Raw genomic sequence first — 14,164 nt, forward strand, 5'->3', positions numbered from 1 at the left:
TCTACACCAGGACCCTTGACTTTTAACTTACTTAGATGCCTTAACTTAGCTCACCTTCCACCTGGTGACTGAGAAGTAAAAATGACACATTCCAGCATGTGATAAAAAAAATTAACATAAAAGTGAACCTTATGCACTAATGTTACAGCAATTGCATTAAGTAAAAGCAAAATACTGCGGATGCTGGAAATCTGAAATAAAAACAAGAAATGCTGGAACCACTCAGCAGGTCTGGCAGCATCTGTGGAAAGAGAAGCAGAGTTAACGTTTCGGGTCAGTGATCCTTCTTCGGAACTGACAAATATTAAAAATGTCACAGGTTATAAGCAAGTGAGGTGGGGGTGGGGCAAGAGATAACAAAGGAGAAGGTGCAGATTGGACAAGGCCACATAGCTGACCAAAAGGTCATGGAGCAAAGGCAAACAATATGTTAATGGTGTGTTGAAAGACAAAGCATTAGTACAGAATAGGTGTTAACGGACTGAATATTGAACAGCAGCAAGTGCAAACATGAAAAAAAACAGTGGGTAAGCAAACTGAACAAACTAAGATGAAATGAAATAAATGCAAAAAAAAGGTTGGAAAAATGTAAAAAAGAAAAAAAGAAGAAAAAAGAAAAAATGACTAAAAATGAAAGTAAAATGGGGGGCTGTCATGCTCTGAAATTATTGAACTCAATGTTCAGTCCGGCAGGCCGTAGTGTGCCTAATCGGTAGATGAGATGCTGTTCCTCGAGCTTGCGTTGATGTTCACTGGAACACTGCAGCAATCCCAGGCCAGAGATGTGAGCATGAGAGCAGGGGGGAGTGTTGAAATGGCAAGCAACCGGAAGCTCAGGGTCCTGCTTGCGGACTGAGCGGAGGTGTTCCGCAAAACGGTCACCCAGTCTGCACTTGGTCTTCCCAATGTAGAGGAGACCACATTGTGAGCAGCGAATACAGTATACTCCATTGAAAGAAGTACAAGTAAATCGCTGCTTCACCTGAAAGGAGTGTTTGGGGCCTGGGATAGTGAGGAGAGAGGAGGTAAATGGGCAGGTATTATAGCTCCTGCGATTGCAGGGGAAGGTGCCATGGGATGGGGACGAGGTGGTGGGGGTAATGGAGGAGTGGACCAGGGTGTCGCGGAGGGAATGATCCCTTCGGAATGCTGACAGGGGAAGGGAGGGGAAGATGCGTTTGGTAGTGGCATCACGCTGGAGGTGGCGGAAATGGCGGAGGATGATCCTTTGGATATGGAAGCTGATGGGGTGGAAAGTGAGGACAAGGGGAACTCTGTCACGGTTCTGGGAGGGAGGGGAAGAGTTGAGGGCAGAGGTACGGGAAATGGGCCAGACACAGTTGAGGGTCCTGTCAACAACAGTGGGGGGGAATCCTCGGTTGAGGAAAAAGGTCATACCAGAAGCACCGTCATGGAAGGTAGCATCATCAGAGCAGATGCGTCGAAGACGGAGAAACTGGGAGAATGGAATGGAGTCCTGACAGGAGGTAGGGTGTGAAGAAGTGTAGTCGAGGTAGCTGTGGGAGTCGGTGGGCTTATAATGGATATTGGTAGACAACCTATCCCCAGAGATGGAGACAGAGAAGTCGAGGAAGGGAAGGGAAGAGATGGACCATGTAAAGGTGAGAGAAGGGTGGAAATTGAAAGCAAAGTTGATAAAGTTTTCCAGTTCGGGGCCGGAGCAGGAAACGGCACCGATACAGTCATCAATGTACCGGAAAAAGAGTTGGGGGAGGGGGCCTGAGTAGGACTGGAACAAAGAATGCTCGACATATCCCACAAAAATACAGGCATAACTAGGACCCATGCGGTTACCCATAGCGACACCTTTTACTTGAAGGAAGTGCGTGGAGTTGAAGGAGAAGGTGTTCAATGTGAGAACAAGTTCAGCCAAGTGGAGGAGGGTGGTGGTGGATGGGGACTGGTTGGGCCTCTGTTCCAGGAAGAAGCAGAGAGCCCTCAAACCATCCTGGTGGGGGATGGAGGTGTAGAGCGATTGGACGTCCATCGTGAAGAGGTTGGGACCAGGAAACTGGAAATTGTCAAAATGACGTAGGACGTCAGAAGAGTCACGGATGTAGGTGGGAAGAGACTGGACCAGCGGAGAAAAGATAGAGTCAAGATAGGAAGAAATAAGTTCAGTGGGGCAGGAGCAGGCTGACACAATGGGTCTGCCGGGACAGTCCCATTTGTGGATTTTGGGAAGGAGGTAGAAGCGGGCTGTCCGGGGTTGCGGGACTATGAGGTTGGAAGCTGTAGGGGGAAGATCTCCAGAGGAGATGAGGTCAGTGACAGTCCTTTGGACTTAATTGCATTAAGTGCTGTCTATCGAGAACGAACTTAGCTCTTTGGTCATTGAATGTAGCTTCACAAGTGCGTTATCAAACAAATTTTGACATGGAGCAACATGAGGAGATATTAGACAAATATTGTAAATGCGGAGAGAGTGACCGAGAGGCTAGAGGCTTAGGGCGGGAATTCCAGAGCCTGGGGCCCAGGCAGAAAGCAGCCGGCAACAGTGGACCGATTAAAACCGGGGTTGTGCAAGAGGCTTGAATTGAAGGAGCACCGACATCTCCAAGGGTTGTACGGCTGGAGGAGATTACAAAGATAGGGATGGGTGAGGTCATGGAGGGATTTGAAACTAGGATGTGAATTTTGAAATTGAGATGTTGTCACACTGTGAGTTAATGTAGGTCAGTGAGCACTAGGGCGATGGGTAAATGGGGCATAGTGCGAGTTAGGACATGGACAGTAGAGTTCAGGATGAGCTAGGAATGGTACCCTGTAACCAGCTGCTGGCAGTGTGTAAAAGTGGTGCAAGTTGGCTCTACTCATATTCTCTTCTGGCTTCCTGTTACGGTCAAGTGAGGAGGGGTCAAAGGGCTTCCCTCTTTTCCCTCTCCTTGTTTGTCCACAACAAGTTCAATTCTTTCTTAAAGTGGATGTACTGGCCAATTCAGTAGGTGTTTGATTACTTCCATGCTATGATCATAACAAGAAGCAATCGGACAGGTTTTCCTGAGTTAACAAAGAAAGAGGTTAACCTTATTGTACGTAAACCAAACTAATAAAATAAACAACATGCCAACTTTCACTCTTACACACATACTGGAGGTTTACAAACACACAAATAGGTTACAGAGTGGGGAAAGGTAGATCGGTTGAGTTAGAGTCCATAAAAAAAGGTATACAGTCTGTGGGGTTTGGTGATTCGGCTGGCTTTTAGCTGAATTCGGTGGCCCTGATGCTTTTAGTTTGAAGAGGTAGATGACTGGTTCAGTGAGTCTCTTGGAGATAGGGATGCAGATGATTTCCTCCAATGGGGTTTCTAATTGTAGCCAGAGTATGCAAAGGTGGTCAGTCAACAGGCAGGATTTGAAAGCTTTTGATTTGGAATGGAGAGAGAGAGAAAGGGACCCCCACTCATGTCAGAGTCCAGTTGCTTCTCCTGTGCTGTAGAGAAAAACATCAGCTTAAAAAAAACACAGATGGGGATGGGCTTGTCACATGACAGTCACTCAGTGATTCAAACATAGCATTTAGCAGTATTTCATCTTCTTGCTAAAAGAAAGAGAACAAACAGTTCCCTTAAACTTTCTGGGTCTTAGTTCATGCTGGGAAATGCACAGATACTTCATCTCCCTCAACACAGTCCTTTGCAATGTAGGATACAGTTTTGCAAACTAGGTGATCATCTTAAGCTGAAAGGATGACTTTGCTGACAGCTTGTCTTTTTAAAAATGTCTTTAAAAAATATATATAAATTCAGACCTCCAGTCAGTGGACCAAAGAAAATTATCATTCAACACACTGGCGTAACACTTCCCTTTCCAATCCCTAACTAATGGCCAAGCCGGGATGTAGGAAATCACAGGAACCTGCAGCATGCTGCTAACTTAAAGTGGCAATCTCAAACCAGTAACCTGACTCTAATTAAGTGTTCAAAAGCAAAATACTGTGGATGCACGAAATTTGAAGGAAAAACAGAAAATGCTGGAAATACTCAGCAGGTCAGGCAGCATCTGTGGAGAGAAAAAAACAAAGTTAATGCTTCAGGTCTGTGATCTTTCGTCAGAACGGAGAACAGACCTGAACGTTAATTCTGCTTTTCTCTCCACAGATGCTGCCTGACTTGCTGAGTATTTCCAGCACTTCCTGTTCCAATTAAGTGTGCTTATAAATAAAACACAAGTTCTGGCCTTTTATATTGGTAATCTGTCCTGTGAATAGGCAGGTGGCCGCTTAATCCATCTTCACTTCTTGAGCTAAACTTCAATTTCTTTCAACTCTGGGGCAGAGCTTTACTTGCTGTCAGAGATCAACAAAACTCAATGGAAAGCTGAAAGGATAATAAAAATGTTCTGTAAACAGATCTAAACCTTCACACTGAAGTGAAAAAGTGGATGTTCTGAAAAGCCCCCCATGCTTGTGCCACCTTTTTGGAGGACCCCTGTAAAGGTAGATATTTAAAATTCTGGGACAACTCAAATGTAAGCACTTACTACTGTTACCATTTCACTGGAGCATAATGGTGGGTTAGTGACATTTTCATACTATAAAATTCTGATGTGGGAAAACATCTAGCAGTACAATAAAAGGTTTAGTCCCGCTAGACTTCAGTTGTTTTTAGAGACAGCAATTTGAGCTATTACATGTCTGTGGTGGTGGGAACAATTTGAGGTCATGAATTAGTATCACACGAGAAGCAAATTCGCATAACTTCAAAGTGTTTTAGCTTACCTCTGATTTTTTTTTCTGTTTTAGCACAATGCAAACTATTTCTGATGATAAAATACTGTTGACCATACAGAATTCTTATCCTTAATATTCCCTCTGATGGGATTTAGTATCTTTCGCTACTTACAGCTATGTCTGTCATTCACAAAGCAGCACACAAATCCATTACAATATATCCTCCACACCTACCTCTATTTCCATATGAATGCAGCAGGCTAGACCCTCTCTGGCGACAGCTTCTAATGAACCTCTGCTGAGCCCAAAATAATGTCCATTGTACTTTATTGTCTCAATAAATTTCCCCTGCACATAAAGGTCAAAATGGTTCAAATGGGGATGGCAACCAACATCTCAATGCATTACAAGAGTACATGAAATGGCAATCAGTAATGAGTAATGAGATTTTCACACTTTGATGCAAAAGTAAATTTGGGAATAGTTAGAAAGCAATAGGAAAGTCGACATCACATCATTCAAAGAGGAAATTGTGAGAGTTCAGACCAGCATGTACCCATTAAGGTGAAGGGTAGGAACAACAGGCCCAGGGAACCCTGGATATCAAGGGATATAGAGGATTGGATCAGGGAAAAAAAGGAGGCTTACGGCAGATCCCAAGCGCTGAAAACAGCGGAAGTACTACAGGAGTATAGAAAGTGTAGGGTGGCACTTAAAAAGTAATTAGGTCAGCAAAGAGGGGGCATGAAAAAACACTGGCAGGCAAGATAAAGAAAAATCCTAAGGCGTTTTATAAGTATATTAAGTGAAGGAGGATAACCAGGGAAAGAGTAGGACCCATTAGGGACCAACATGGCAATCTGTGTGTGGAGCCGGAGGACACAGGTGAGGTTTGAAATGATTATTTTTCATTGGTGTTCACTATGGAGAAGGACAATGTAGGTGTAGAGATAAGTGGGGGGGGGGGGGAGGGGATTGTGATATACTTGAACATATTAGCATTGAAAGGGAGGAAGTACTAGCTGTTTTAGCAGGCTTAAAAATGGATAAATCCCCAGGCCCAGATGAGATGTATCCCAGGCTGTTATGTGAGGCAAGGGAGGAGATAGCAGGGGCTTTGACACAAATTTTCAAATCCTTTCTGAATACAGGAGAGGTACCAGAGGATTGGAGGACAGTGAATGTGGTACCATTATTCAAGAAGGGTAGCAGGGATAACCAGGTAATTACAGGCCGGTGAGTCTAACATCAGTGGTTGGGAAACTATTGGAAAAAATTCTGAGGGACAGGATTAATCTCCACTTGGAGAGGCAGGGATTAATATAGGAATAATCAGCATGGCTTTGTCGGGGGAGATCGTGCCTAACTAACTTGAGTGAATTTTTCGAGGAGGTGACTAGATGTGTAGATGAGGATAAAGCAGTAGATGTAGTATACATGGATTTCAGTAAGGCTTTTGATATGGTCCCGCATGGGAGATTGGTCAAGAAGGTAACAGCCCATGAGATCCAGGGTAATTTGGCAAATTGGATCCAAAATTGGCTTAGTGGCAGGAGGCAGAGGGTAATGGTCGAGGATTGTTTTTGAGAGTGGAAGCCTGTGACCAGTGGTGTACCACAGGGACCGGTGCTGGGACCCTTGCTGTTTGTAGTGTACCTTAATGATTTAGACGTAAATATAGGAGGTATGATCTGTAAGTTCGCAGATGACACGAGAATTGGTGGTGTTGTAAATAGTGAGGAGGAAATTCTCAGATTACAGGGAGATATAGATAGGCTGGTAAGATGGGTGGAGCAGTGGCAAATGGAATTTAATCCTGAGAAGTGTGAGGTAATGCAATTTGGGAGGACTAACAAGGCAAGGGAATATACAATGGATGGTAGGACCCTAGGAAGTATAGAAGGTCAGAGGGACCTTGGTGTACTTGTTCATAGATCACTGAAGGCAGCAACACAGGTAGATAAGGTGGTTAGGAAGGCATATGGGATACGTGCCTTTATTAGACGAGGCATAGTATATAAGAGCAGGGAGGTTATGATGGAGCTGTATAAAACGCTAGCTAGGCCACAGCTGGAGTACTGTGTACAGTTCTGGGCACCACACTATAGGAAGGAAGTGATTGCACTGGAGAGGATGCAGAGGAGATTCACCAGGATGTTGCCTGGGCTGGAGCATTTCAGCTATGAAGAGAGACTGAAAAGGCTAGGGTTGTTTTCCTTGGAGCAGAGAAGGCTGAGGGGGGACATGATTGAGGTGTACAAATTATGAGGAGCATGGATAGGTTAGATAGGAAGAAACATTTTCCCTTCGCGGAGGGGTTAAGAACAAAGGGGCATAGATTTAGGGTAAGGGGTAGGAGGTTTAGAGAGGATTTGAGGAAAAAAATTTTCACCCAGCAGGTGGTTGGAATCTGGAACGCACTGCCTGTAGAGGTGGTGGAGGCAGGAACCCTCACAACATTTAATAAGTATTTAGATGAGCACTTGAAACGCCATAGCATACAAGGCTACGGGCCAAGTGCAGGAATATGGGATTAGAATAGTTGGGTACTGGATGGCCAGCACAGACACGATGGACCGAAGGGCCTGTTTCTGTGCTGTATAACTCTATGACTCTAATATATCGCTTAATCTGCTTTCTACAATGTTCAGTTCCTCACTTAAAAGATCAAGTTAAAAACCTTTTACTAATCCCATCTCCCCATCTCTACTTTATCCTGGCTCACAGTGTCTATTTTGAAGTTTGGAGCACCTTTGGAAGACTAACGTGTTCACACCACCAAAATGACCAGATAAGACTTTTGATATATTTTTATGCTTCAAACCAGGAACAAGCTGCCATGTGATAGTTATCCCTGACCTGACCATCTAAATGAGGATAAACTGGGCTCTTTTCCAATAAAGGTCTCACTCAAATCAACTTTGAGCTATCAGTCAACTTAAACAGCAAGTCTCACCATCAAATGTTCTTTTGTTTGTTTCACATCCATTTTTAGGGGCAAGTATTTTTGTACTGAGGAACAGCTTTAAGTTGCCCCATTGTAGGAAGTACATTGAAGTCACAAGGGAGTGTGCTGTGTAGATTCATCAGGATCAGCGATGATCTCATTGAATGGTGGAACAGGCTCAAGAGACTAAATGGCCTACTCCTGTTTTTATGCTGTTGTAGCCTGGGATGTTTTGCCAAGAGCACTAGTCAAAGCAGAGACCATTGCATCTTCTAAGGGGTATTGGAGAAGAGCAGATGACGGGCTATGGGGAGTGAGCCGAGCAGTCAGATTAGTTTTAAATTGATCCAGTTGGCACTGACACAAATGGATGAAGTCCTTCTATGCTGTAAGCTAATATCATTCTAAACATCTAACTGGCTTGGAGAAATGGTGAGCTACACCATTTGAGAAATCAAATGAACATCCTTGGATATACGGGCCTTGAAATTATGCTGTGTGGATATTAGCACACTAAGACTTAACATGTTTGAACTGCCTGTGTCTGCTGTTTATACAGATTAATGCTTGCGCTACAATTGTGGCCCAAGGAACTGCATATAAATGTGTTTGTACACTAATACTCACACAGGGAGACTGCAAGCCAGAAACAAAACATACATCTACAATTGTATCATTCTGAATAAGTAAGTTAATGGAAGTCCTTTGCACATTGGCTGCAATAACTTTTGGAAAACAATTCTCATTGAATAGTGCCATCAGCACTTATTATATAACAAAAGGATTCATTAAATCAAAAGAAATCAATGGGAAAAACGTAACATTCAAATTAATCACTTGCTGTGTGCAAATTAGCTGCCGTGTTTCCAATATTATAACAATGATAACACTTCAAAAATGCTTCATTGGCTTTGGAATTTCCTGAGGCTGTGAAAGTTGCTGTATATATGCAAATCTTTCTTTCTATAAATCTTTGCAACTACTTGGTTTTCAGAGTACCATGAGTAAAAGTTCTTAAATTTAAAATAAGCAGAGATTGAACCTAACTCAATTCTAGGGAATAAAAATAGAAAATGTTGGAAATGCTTAGCAGGTCTGGCAGCATCTGTGGGGAGAGAAACAGAGTTAATGGGCTGGATTTTCATCACGGAGACACGAAACAGGAGCCGGGTCACAAGGGAGCTGGAGGCCTGGCAATAGGGGCAGGGCAGACACTGCTTCAGCAATGCCGAATCAAATCTTGGATGCCATGAGGGCGAGGAGGGATGTCCTCTTCCCAGAGAGTGGCATGAGGAGGTCACCTCATTATGCAGCAGGGACACCTCTCTGTTCAGTATTATCTTCCTACGCCTCCTCGTCTCTTACCTCCTGCTCCTCCCCTGATGAGCTGTCTCCTTCAAGAGCCTCATTGTCCTCAAGGTCCACACCTCTCCGGAGGGGCCATATTATGGAGAGCACAGCAGACCACCACAATGACAGAGACCATTACAGGAGGGTATTGGAGATCACCACCTGACCGGGCCAGGCACTGGAATCACTTCTTCAGAAGCCATATGGCCCACTCAATGGTTGGCCTGCTGAGCAGGTGGCATTGGTTGTATCGCCTCTGTGTCTCTGCCTGGGGTTCCCATGGAGGGGTCAGTAGCCATCTCTTCAAGGGATTTCCCTTGTTCCCTTGAATCGATCCATGCACTTTGGGGGATGAAGTGAAGATCTGAGACCGTTTGGACTGGCAGAGGATGAAGGAGTCATGGTAACGTGGAAGCCTTTCCTGTTCACAGAACCACAGAATTGTTACAGCGCAGACGGAGGCCATTTGGCCCCTTGTGTCCACATCAGCTCTCCGAATGAGCAATTCACCGAAAGCCATTCTCCCACCTTCTCCCCATAACCCTGCACATTGTTCATTTTCAGAGAACAGTCTAATTCCCTTTTGCATGCCTCGATTGAAGTTGCCTCCACCACATTCTCAGGCTGTGCATTCCAGATCCTATCCACTCGCTGCGTGAAGAAGTATTTCCTCATGTTACCTTTGTTTCTTTTGCCAATCACTTGAAATCTGTGCCCTCTCGTTCTCGATCCTTTCATGAGTGGGAACAGTTTTTCCCTATCCAGTCTGTCTAAACCTCTCACGATTTTGAATACCTCTATCAAATCTCCTCTCAGCCTTCTCCTCTCCAAGGCAAACAGTCCCAACTTCTCCAATCTATCTTCATAACTGAAGATCCTCATCCCTGGAACCATTCTCGTGAATCTTTTCCGTACTTTCTCCAATGCCTTCACATCTTTCTTAAAGTGCGGCACCCAGAACTGGATGCTATACTCTAGCTGAGGCCAAACTAGTGTCTTGTACAAGTTCAACATAACCTCCTTGCTCTTGTACTCTATGCCCTTATTAATAAAGCCCAGGATACTGCATGCTTTATTAACCGCGCTCTCAACCTGTCCTGCCACATTCAATTACTTGCACACATATACACCCAGGTTCCTCTGCTCTTGTACCCACTTTAGAATTGTACCCTTTATGTTATATTGTCTCTCCATGTTCTTCTTACCAAAATGAATCACTTCATATTTCTCCACATTGAACTTCATCTGTCACTTGTCTGCCCATTCCACCAACTTGTCTATGTCATTTTGAAGTTCTACACTATCCTCCTCACAGTTCACAATTGTTCCAAGTTTTGTATCATCTGCAAATTTTGAAATTATACCTTGTACACCAAGGTCTAGGTCATTAATATATATCAGGAAAAGCAAGGGTCCCAACACTGACTCCTGGGGAACTCCACTACAAACCTTCTTCCAGTCCAAAAAACATCCATTAACCACTATTCTCTCTATTCTGTCGCTCAGCCAATTTCATAAACATGTTGCTATTGTCCCTTTTATTCCATATGCTATAACTTTGCTCACAAGTCTGTTGTGCAGCACTGCATCAAATGCCTTTTGGAAGTCCATGTACACCACATCAACAGCATTGCCTTCATCAACCCTCTCTATTACCTCTTCAAAAAACTCCAGCAAGTTGGTTAAACATGAATTTCCCTTAATGAATCTGTGCTGACATTCCTTAATTAACCTGCATTTGTCCATATGATTATTAATTTGGTCCCGAATTATTGTTTCTCGAAGTTTGCCCACCACTGAAGTTAAACTGACTGGCCTGCAACTGCCGGGTTTATCTTTACATCTCTTTTTGAACAAGGGTGTAATGTTTGCAATTCTCCAGTCCTGTGGCACTAACCCGGAGTCTAAAGAAGACTGGAAAAATTATGGCCAATGCCTCTGCAATTTCCACTCTCGCTTCCCTTAGTAACCTTGGATGCATCTCATCCAGCCCTGGTTCTTTATCAACTTTAGGTAGAGACAGCTTGTCTAATAATTCCTCCTCATCAATCTTAAATTCATCTAGTGTATTAATTACCTCCTTTTTCACCGGGTAGCACCTTCTTCCTTGGCAAAGACAGGTGCAAAATATTCATTTAATACCTCAGCTATTCCCCTGCCTCCATGCGTAAATCCCCCTTTTGGCCCTACTCCACCTTTTACCACCCTTTTACTATTTATATGCCTGTAGAGGACTTTGGGATTCCGTTTTATTTTAGCTGCCAGTCTCTTTTCATACTCTTCCTTTGCTTCTCTTATTTGCTTTTTCACTTCCCCTTTGAAATTTCTATATTCAGCCTGGTTCTCCATTATATTATCTACCTGACATCTGTCATAAGCACACTTTTTCTTCTTGTTAATTGATCTCACTGGACAGTCACTGGGTGCCTTGATGACCACATGCAGGCAATTGATGATGCCCTACACCTGCAGGAATTCAGCGATGGAGGCAAAATCCAATGCCCTCTGTGCCTGCGTAGGCCAATCTGTGTCAAAGTGGATGTAGTCCCCCAACCTCCTGCAGATCCAAAGCCTGCCACTGAGCTCCACAATAAGGCAATTACTTTCCTCCCCAAGTCCCTTTAAAAACAGCTTCACGTTCTGGTGAAGGCAGGACCCGGTGCCAACCTCCAAGAATACATCCACTCCCAACGAGCTTTGAAAATCAGGCTCAATATTTCAGGTCAATGACCTTGCAGCAGAATTGGAAAAGTTAGATGTTAGATATGCAAAAAGCTTTAAGCAAATGAAAGAGAAGAGGATGGGAAAAAGAACATAATGGAAGGTCTGTGATAGGGTGGAAGGCAGGATAGATGAAATGACAAAAGGGTTCATGGTGCAAGGCCAAAGGGAGTGGTAACAGGATCCCCATGGAGACCACCAACAAATGAAAAGAATCAAATCCACCGATTGACCCTAATTTAGGAAACCAAACCAAGTGGACAAGATTTCATTTTATAAATTTTACTTTCACTCAAACCAAAACCAACATAAATTAAACATGAAGGAACAGAACGATCATGGTCAATATATATACTACAAATTGCACTTTAACTATCAGATACAACAGAGATGGGTCTCATGGTTTCACTGGACAGTCACCCAGCATATATGGTACCAAATTACAGTCACACAGTTCATCACATCTCTGAAGTTCTTCAGGTAGATTTTCAGCTCCTTTCTTCAAGGATTTAGCTACTGTTCTTCTTCCGACAGCAGCTCCCTCTCAATCCAAACTCCATGGGTGCGGTCTTCACCATGAGGAACACTTCTCCAGAACCTCCTCAGCTCTGCTCATGACAGTCTTGATGGCATGGATTTACCTGTCTTCCCTTTATGAGTCCTTCGTGACAACCTGTGCATTGTATGGTCGGATCTGATTAGTCAGCTAGTTTTAAGTAACGGAAACAGCTCCTGGATTCAGTCTTCACTTTCTTCTGCTTGCTCTGTAGCTCCACTCCTGCCTGATCTACCTCATCTGGGGAGGACTCTGTCTCCTTTTATCTGGGTCTAACCAGTGTCAGTTTCCCCAGAAACCTGAATTGTCTTTCCAGCTTCTGTTTCAGTTTTGGTTTCTGTTTCTGTCTCAATTCTAGTCTCCCTCTCAGTTAGGATATTAAAAAAAACAAGTTTTTCAACCACAGATTCCATCACATACAGAAACAAAAGATGTGTGTCGAGGAGGTGTGAGTGGCAGAATCATGAACAGCTGCTGTCCAAAAGGAAAAGGGGAGAGAAAAATGAGAGAAAAACCAAAAACAGCAAATAAAAAAGAAACAAAATCGGGGCAGAAGTTACAACCTAAAATTGCTGAACTTAATGTTGAGTCCGGAAGACTTTAAAGTGCCCAGTGGAAAGATTAGGTGCTGTTCCTTGAGCTTGCACTGAGCTTTAATGGAACTCTGCTGGAGGCTGAGGACAGAAAGGTCAGAGTAGGAGCAAGGTGGAGAATTAAAATGACAGTCGGCTGGAAGCTCGGGATCATGCCTGCAGACTGAATGGAGGTGTTCTGCAAAGTGGTCAGCCAATCGTGAGCAGTGAATACAGTATACTCAATAGAAGGCAGTACAAGTAAATTCCTGTTGTTACATCTGGCAACAGCGTTTGAGGCCTTGGACTGTGAGAAGGGAAGAGGTAAAAGGCAGATGTTGCATCTCTACACTTGCATGAAAAGGTGCCGTGGGAAGGGAAGTGGGGATAGGGGTGGCTGAGGAGTGGGGCAGGATATTGTAAAGGGAACAGTCCCTTTGGAATGCTGAAAGGGAAGGGGAGGGGAAGATGTGCTTGATGGTGACATCACACTGGAATTGGTGGAAATAGCGGAGGAAGATTAGTTGAACACAGATGCTGGTGGAGTGGAAGGTGATGACAAGGGGAATCCTTTATGGTTTTGGGAGGAAGGGAAGGGAAGGGGTGAGAGCAGAAGTATGCGAAATGGAACGGACAAGGTTGTGGGCCCTGTCAACCACAGTGGCAGGAATGCTCGTTTGAGGGAAAAGGAAGCTCTAGCACGAAAGGCCGCATCATCAGAACAGATGTGACGGACACAGAGAAACTTGGAGAATGGAATAGATTCCTTACAGGAAGTTAGTAAGGGTAGCAGTGAGAGTCAGTGGACCTATAGTGAATATTGTTTGATATCCTATTCCCAGAAATGGAGACAGAGAAGTAGAGGAAGGGAAGCGTCAGACCACGGACCATGTCAAGTCGAGAGAAGGGTGGAAATTGGGAGCAAAGTTGATGAAATTTTCCTGTTCAAGGCAACAGCAGGAAAAGGTACCGATGCAGACATAAATGTACTGGAAAAAGAAATGAGAGAGGTGGCCTGAGTAAGACTGCAACAAAGAATGTTCCACATATCCCACAAAAAGGCAAGTATAGCTAGGAACCATGTGGGTACCCATAGCAACATCTTTAATTTGGAGGAAGTGAGTGGAGTTAAAGAAGAAGTCGTTCAACGTGAGAACAAGTTCAGGCAGGCAGAGAAGGGTGATAGTGGATAGGGACTGGTTGGGCTGTCAGACTGTCCTGGTGGCTAATGGAGGTGTAGAGAGATTGGATGTCCATTGTGAAAAACAGACAGTAGGGCCAGCAAACTGGAAGCTGTTAATGTATTGGAGGGCATCGGCAGAG

General features: G+C 44.0%; 1 protein-coding gene across 1 annotated transcript in view; it reads right to left on the bottom strand.

The window, feature by feature from the left end:
• lrguk (leucine-rich repeats and guanylate kinase domain containing) overlaps positions 1 to 14,164 on the bottom strand; it is a 152,717-nt gene that overhangs the window by 38,008 nt on the left and 100,545 nt on the right. The window contains exon 13 of the mRNA XM_068059449.1: positions 4,930 to 5,043. Coding sequence (XP_067915550.1) covers positions 4,930 to 5,043 — 114 coding nt within the window. The remainder of the gene's footprint in view (positions 1 to 4,929; positions 5,044 to 14,164) is intronic.

This window comes from Heterodontus francisci, chromosome 27, assembly GCF_036365525.1.
Source record: "Heterodontus francisci isolate sHetFra1 chromosome 27, sHetFra1.hap1, whole genome shotgun sequence".
In the NCBI taxonomy this organism is placed as follows: Eukaryota; Metazoa; Chordata; class Chondrichthyes; order Heterodontiformes; family Heterodontidae; genus Heterodontus; species Heterodontus francisci.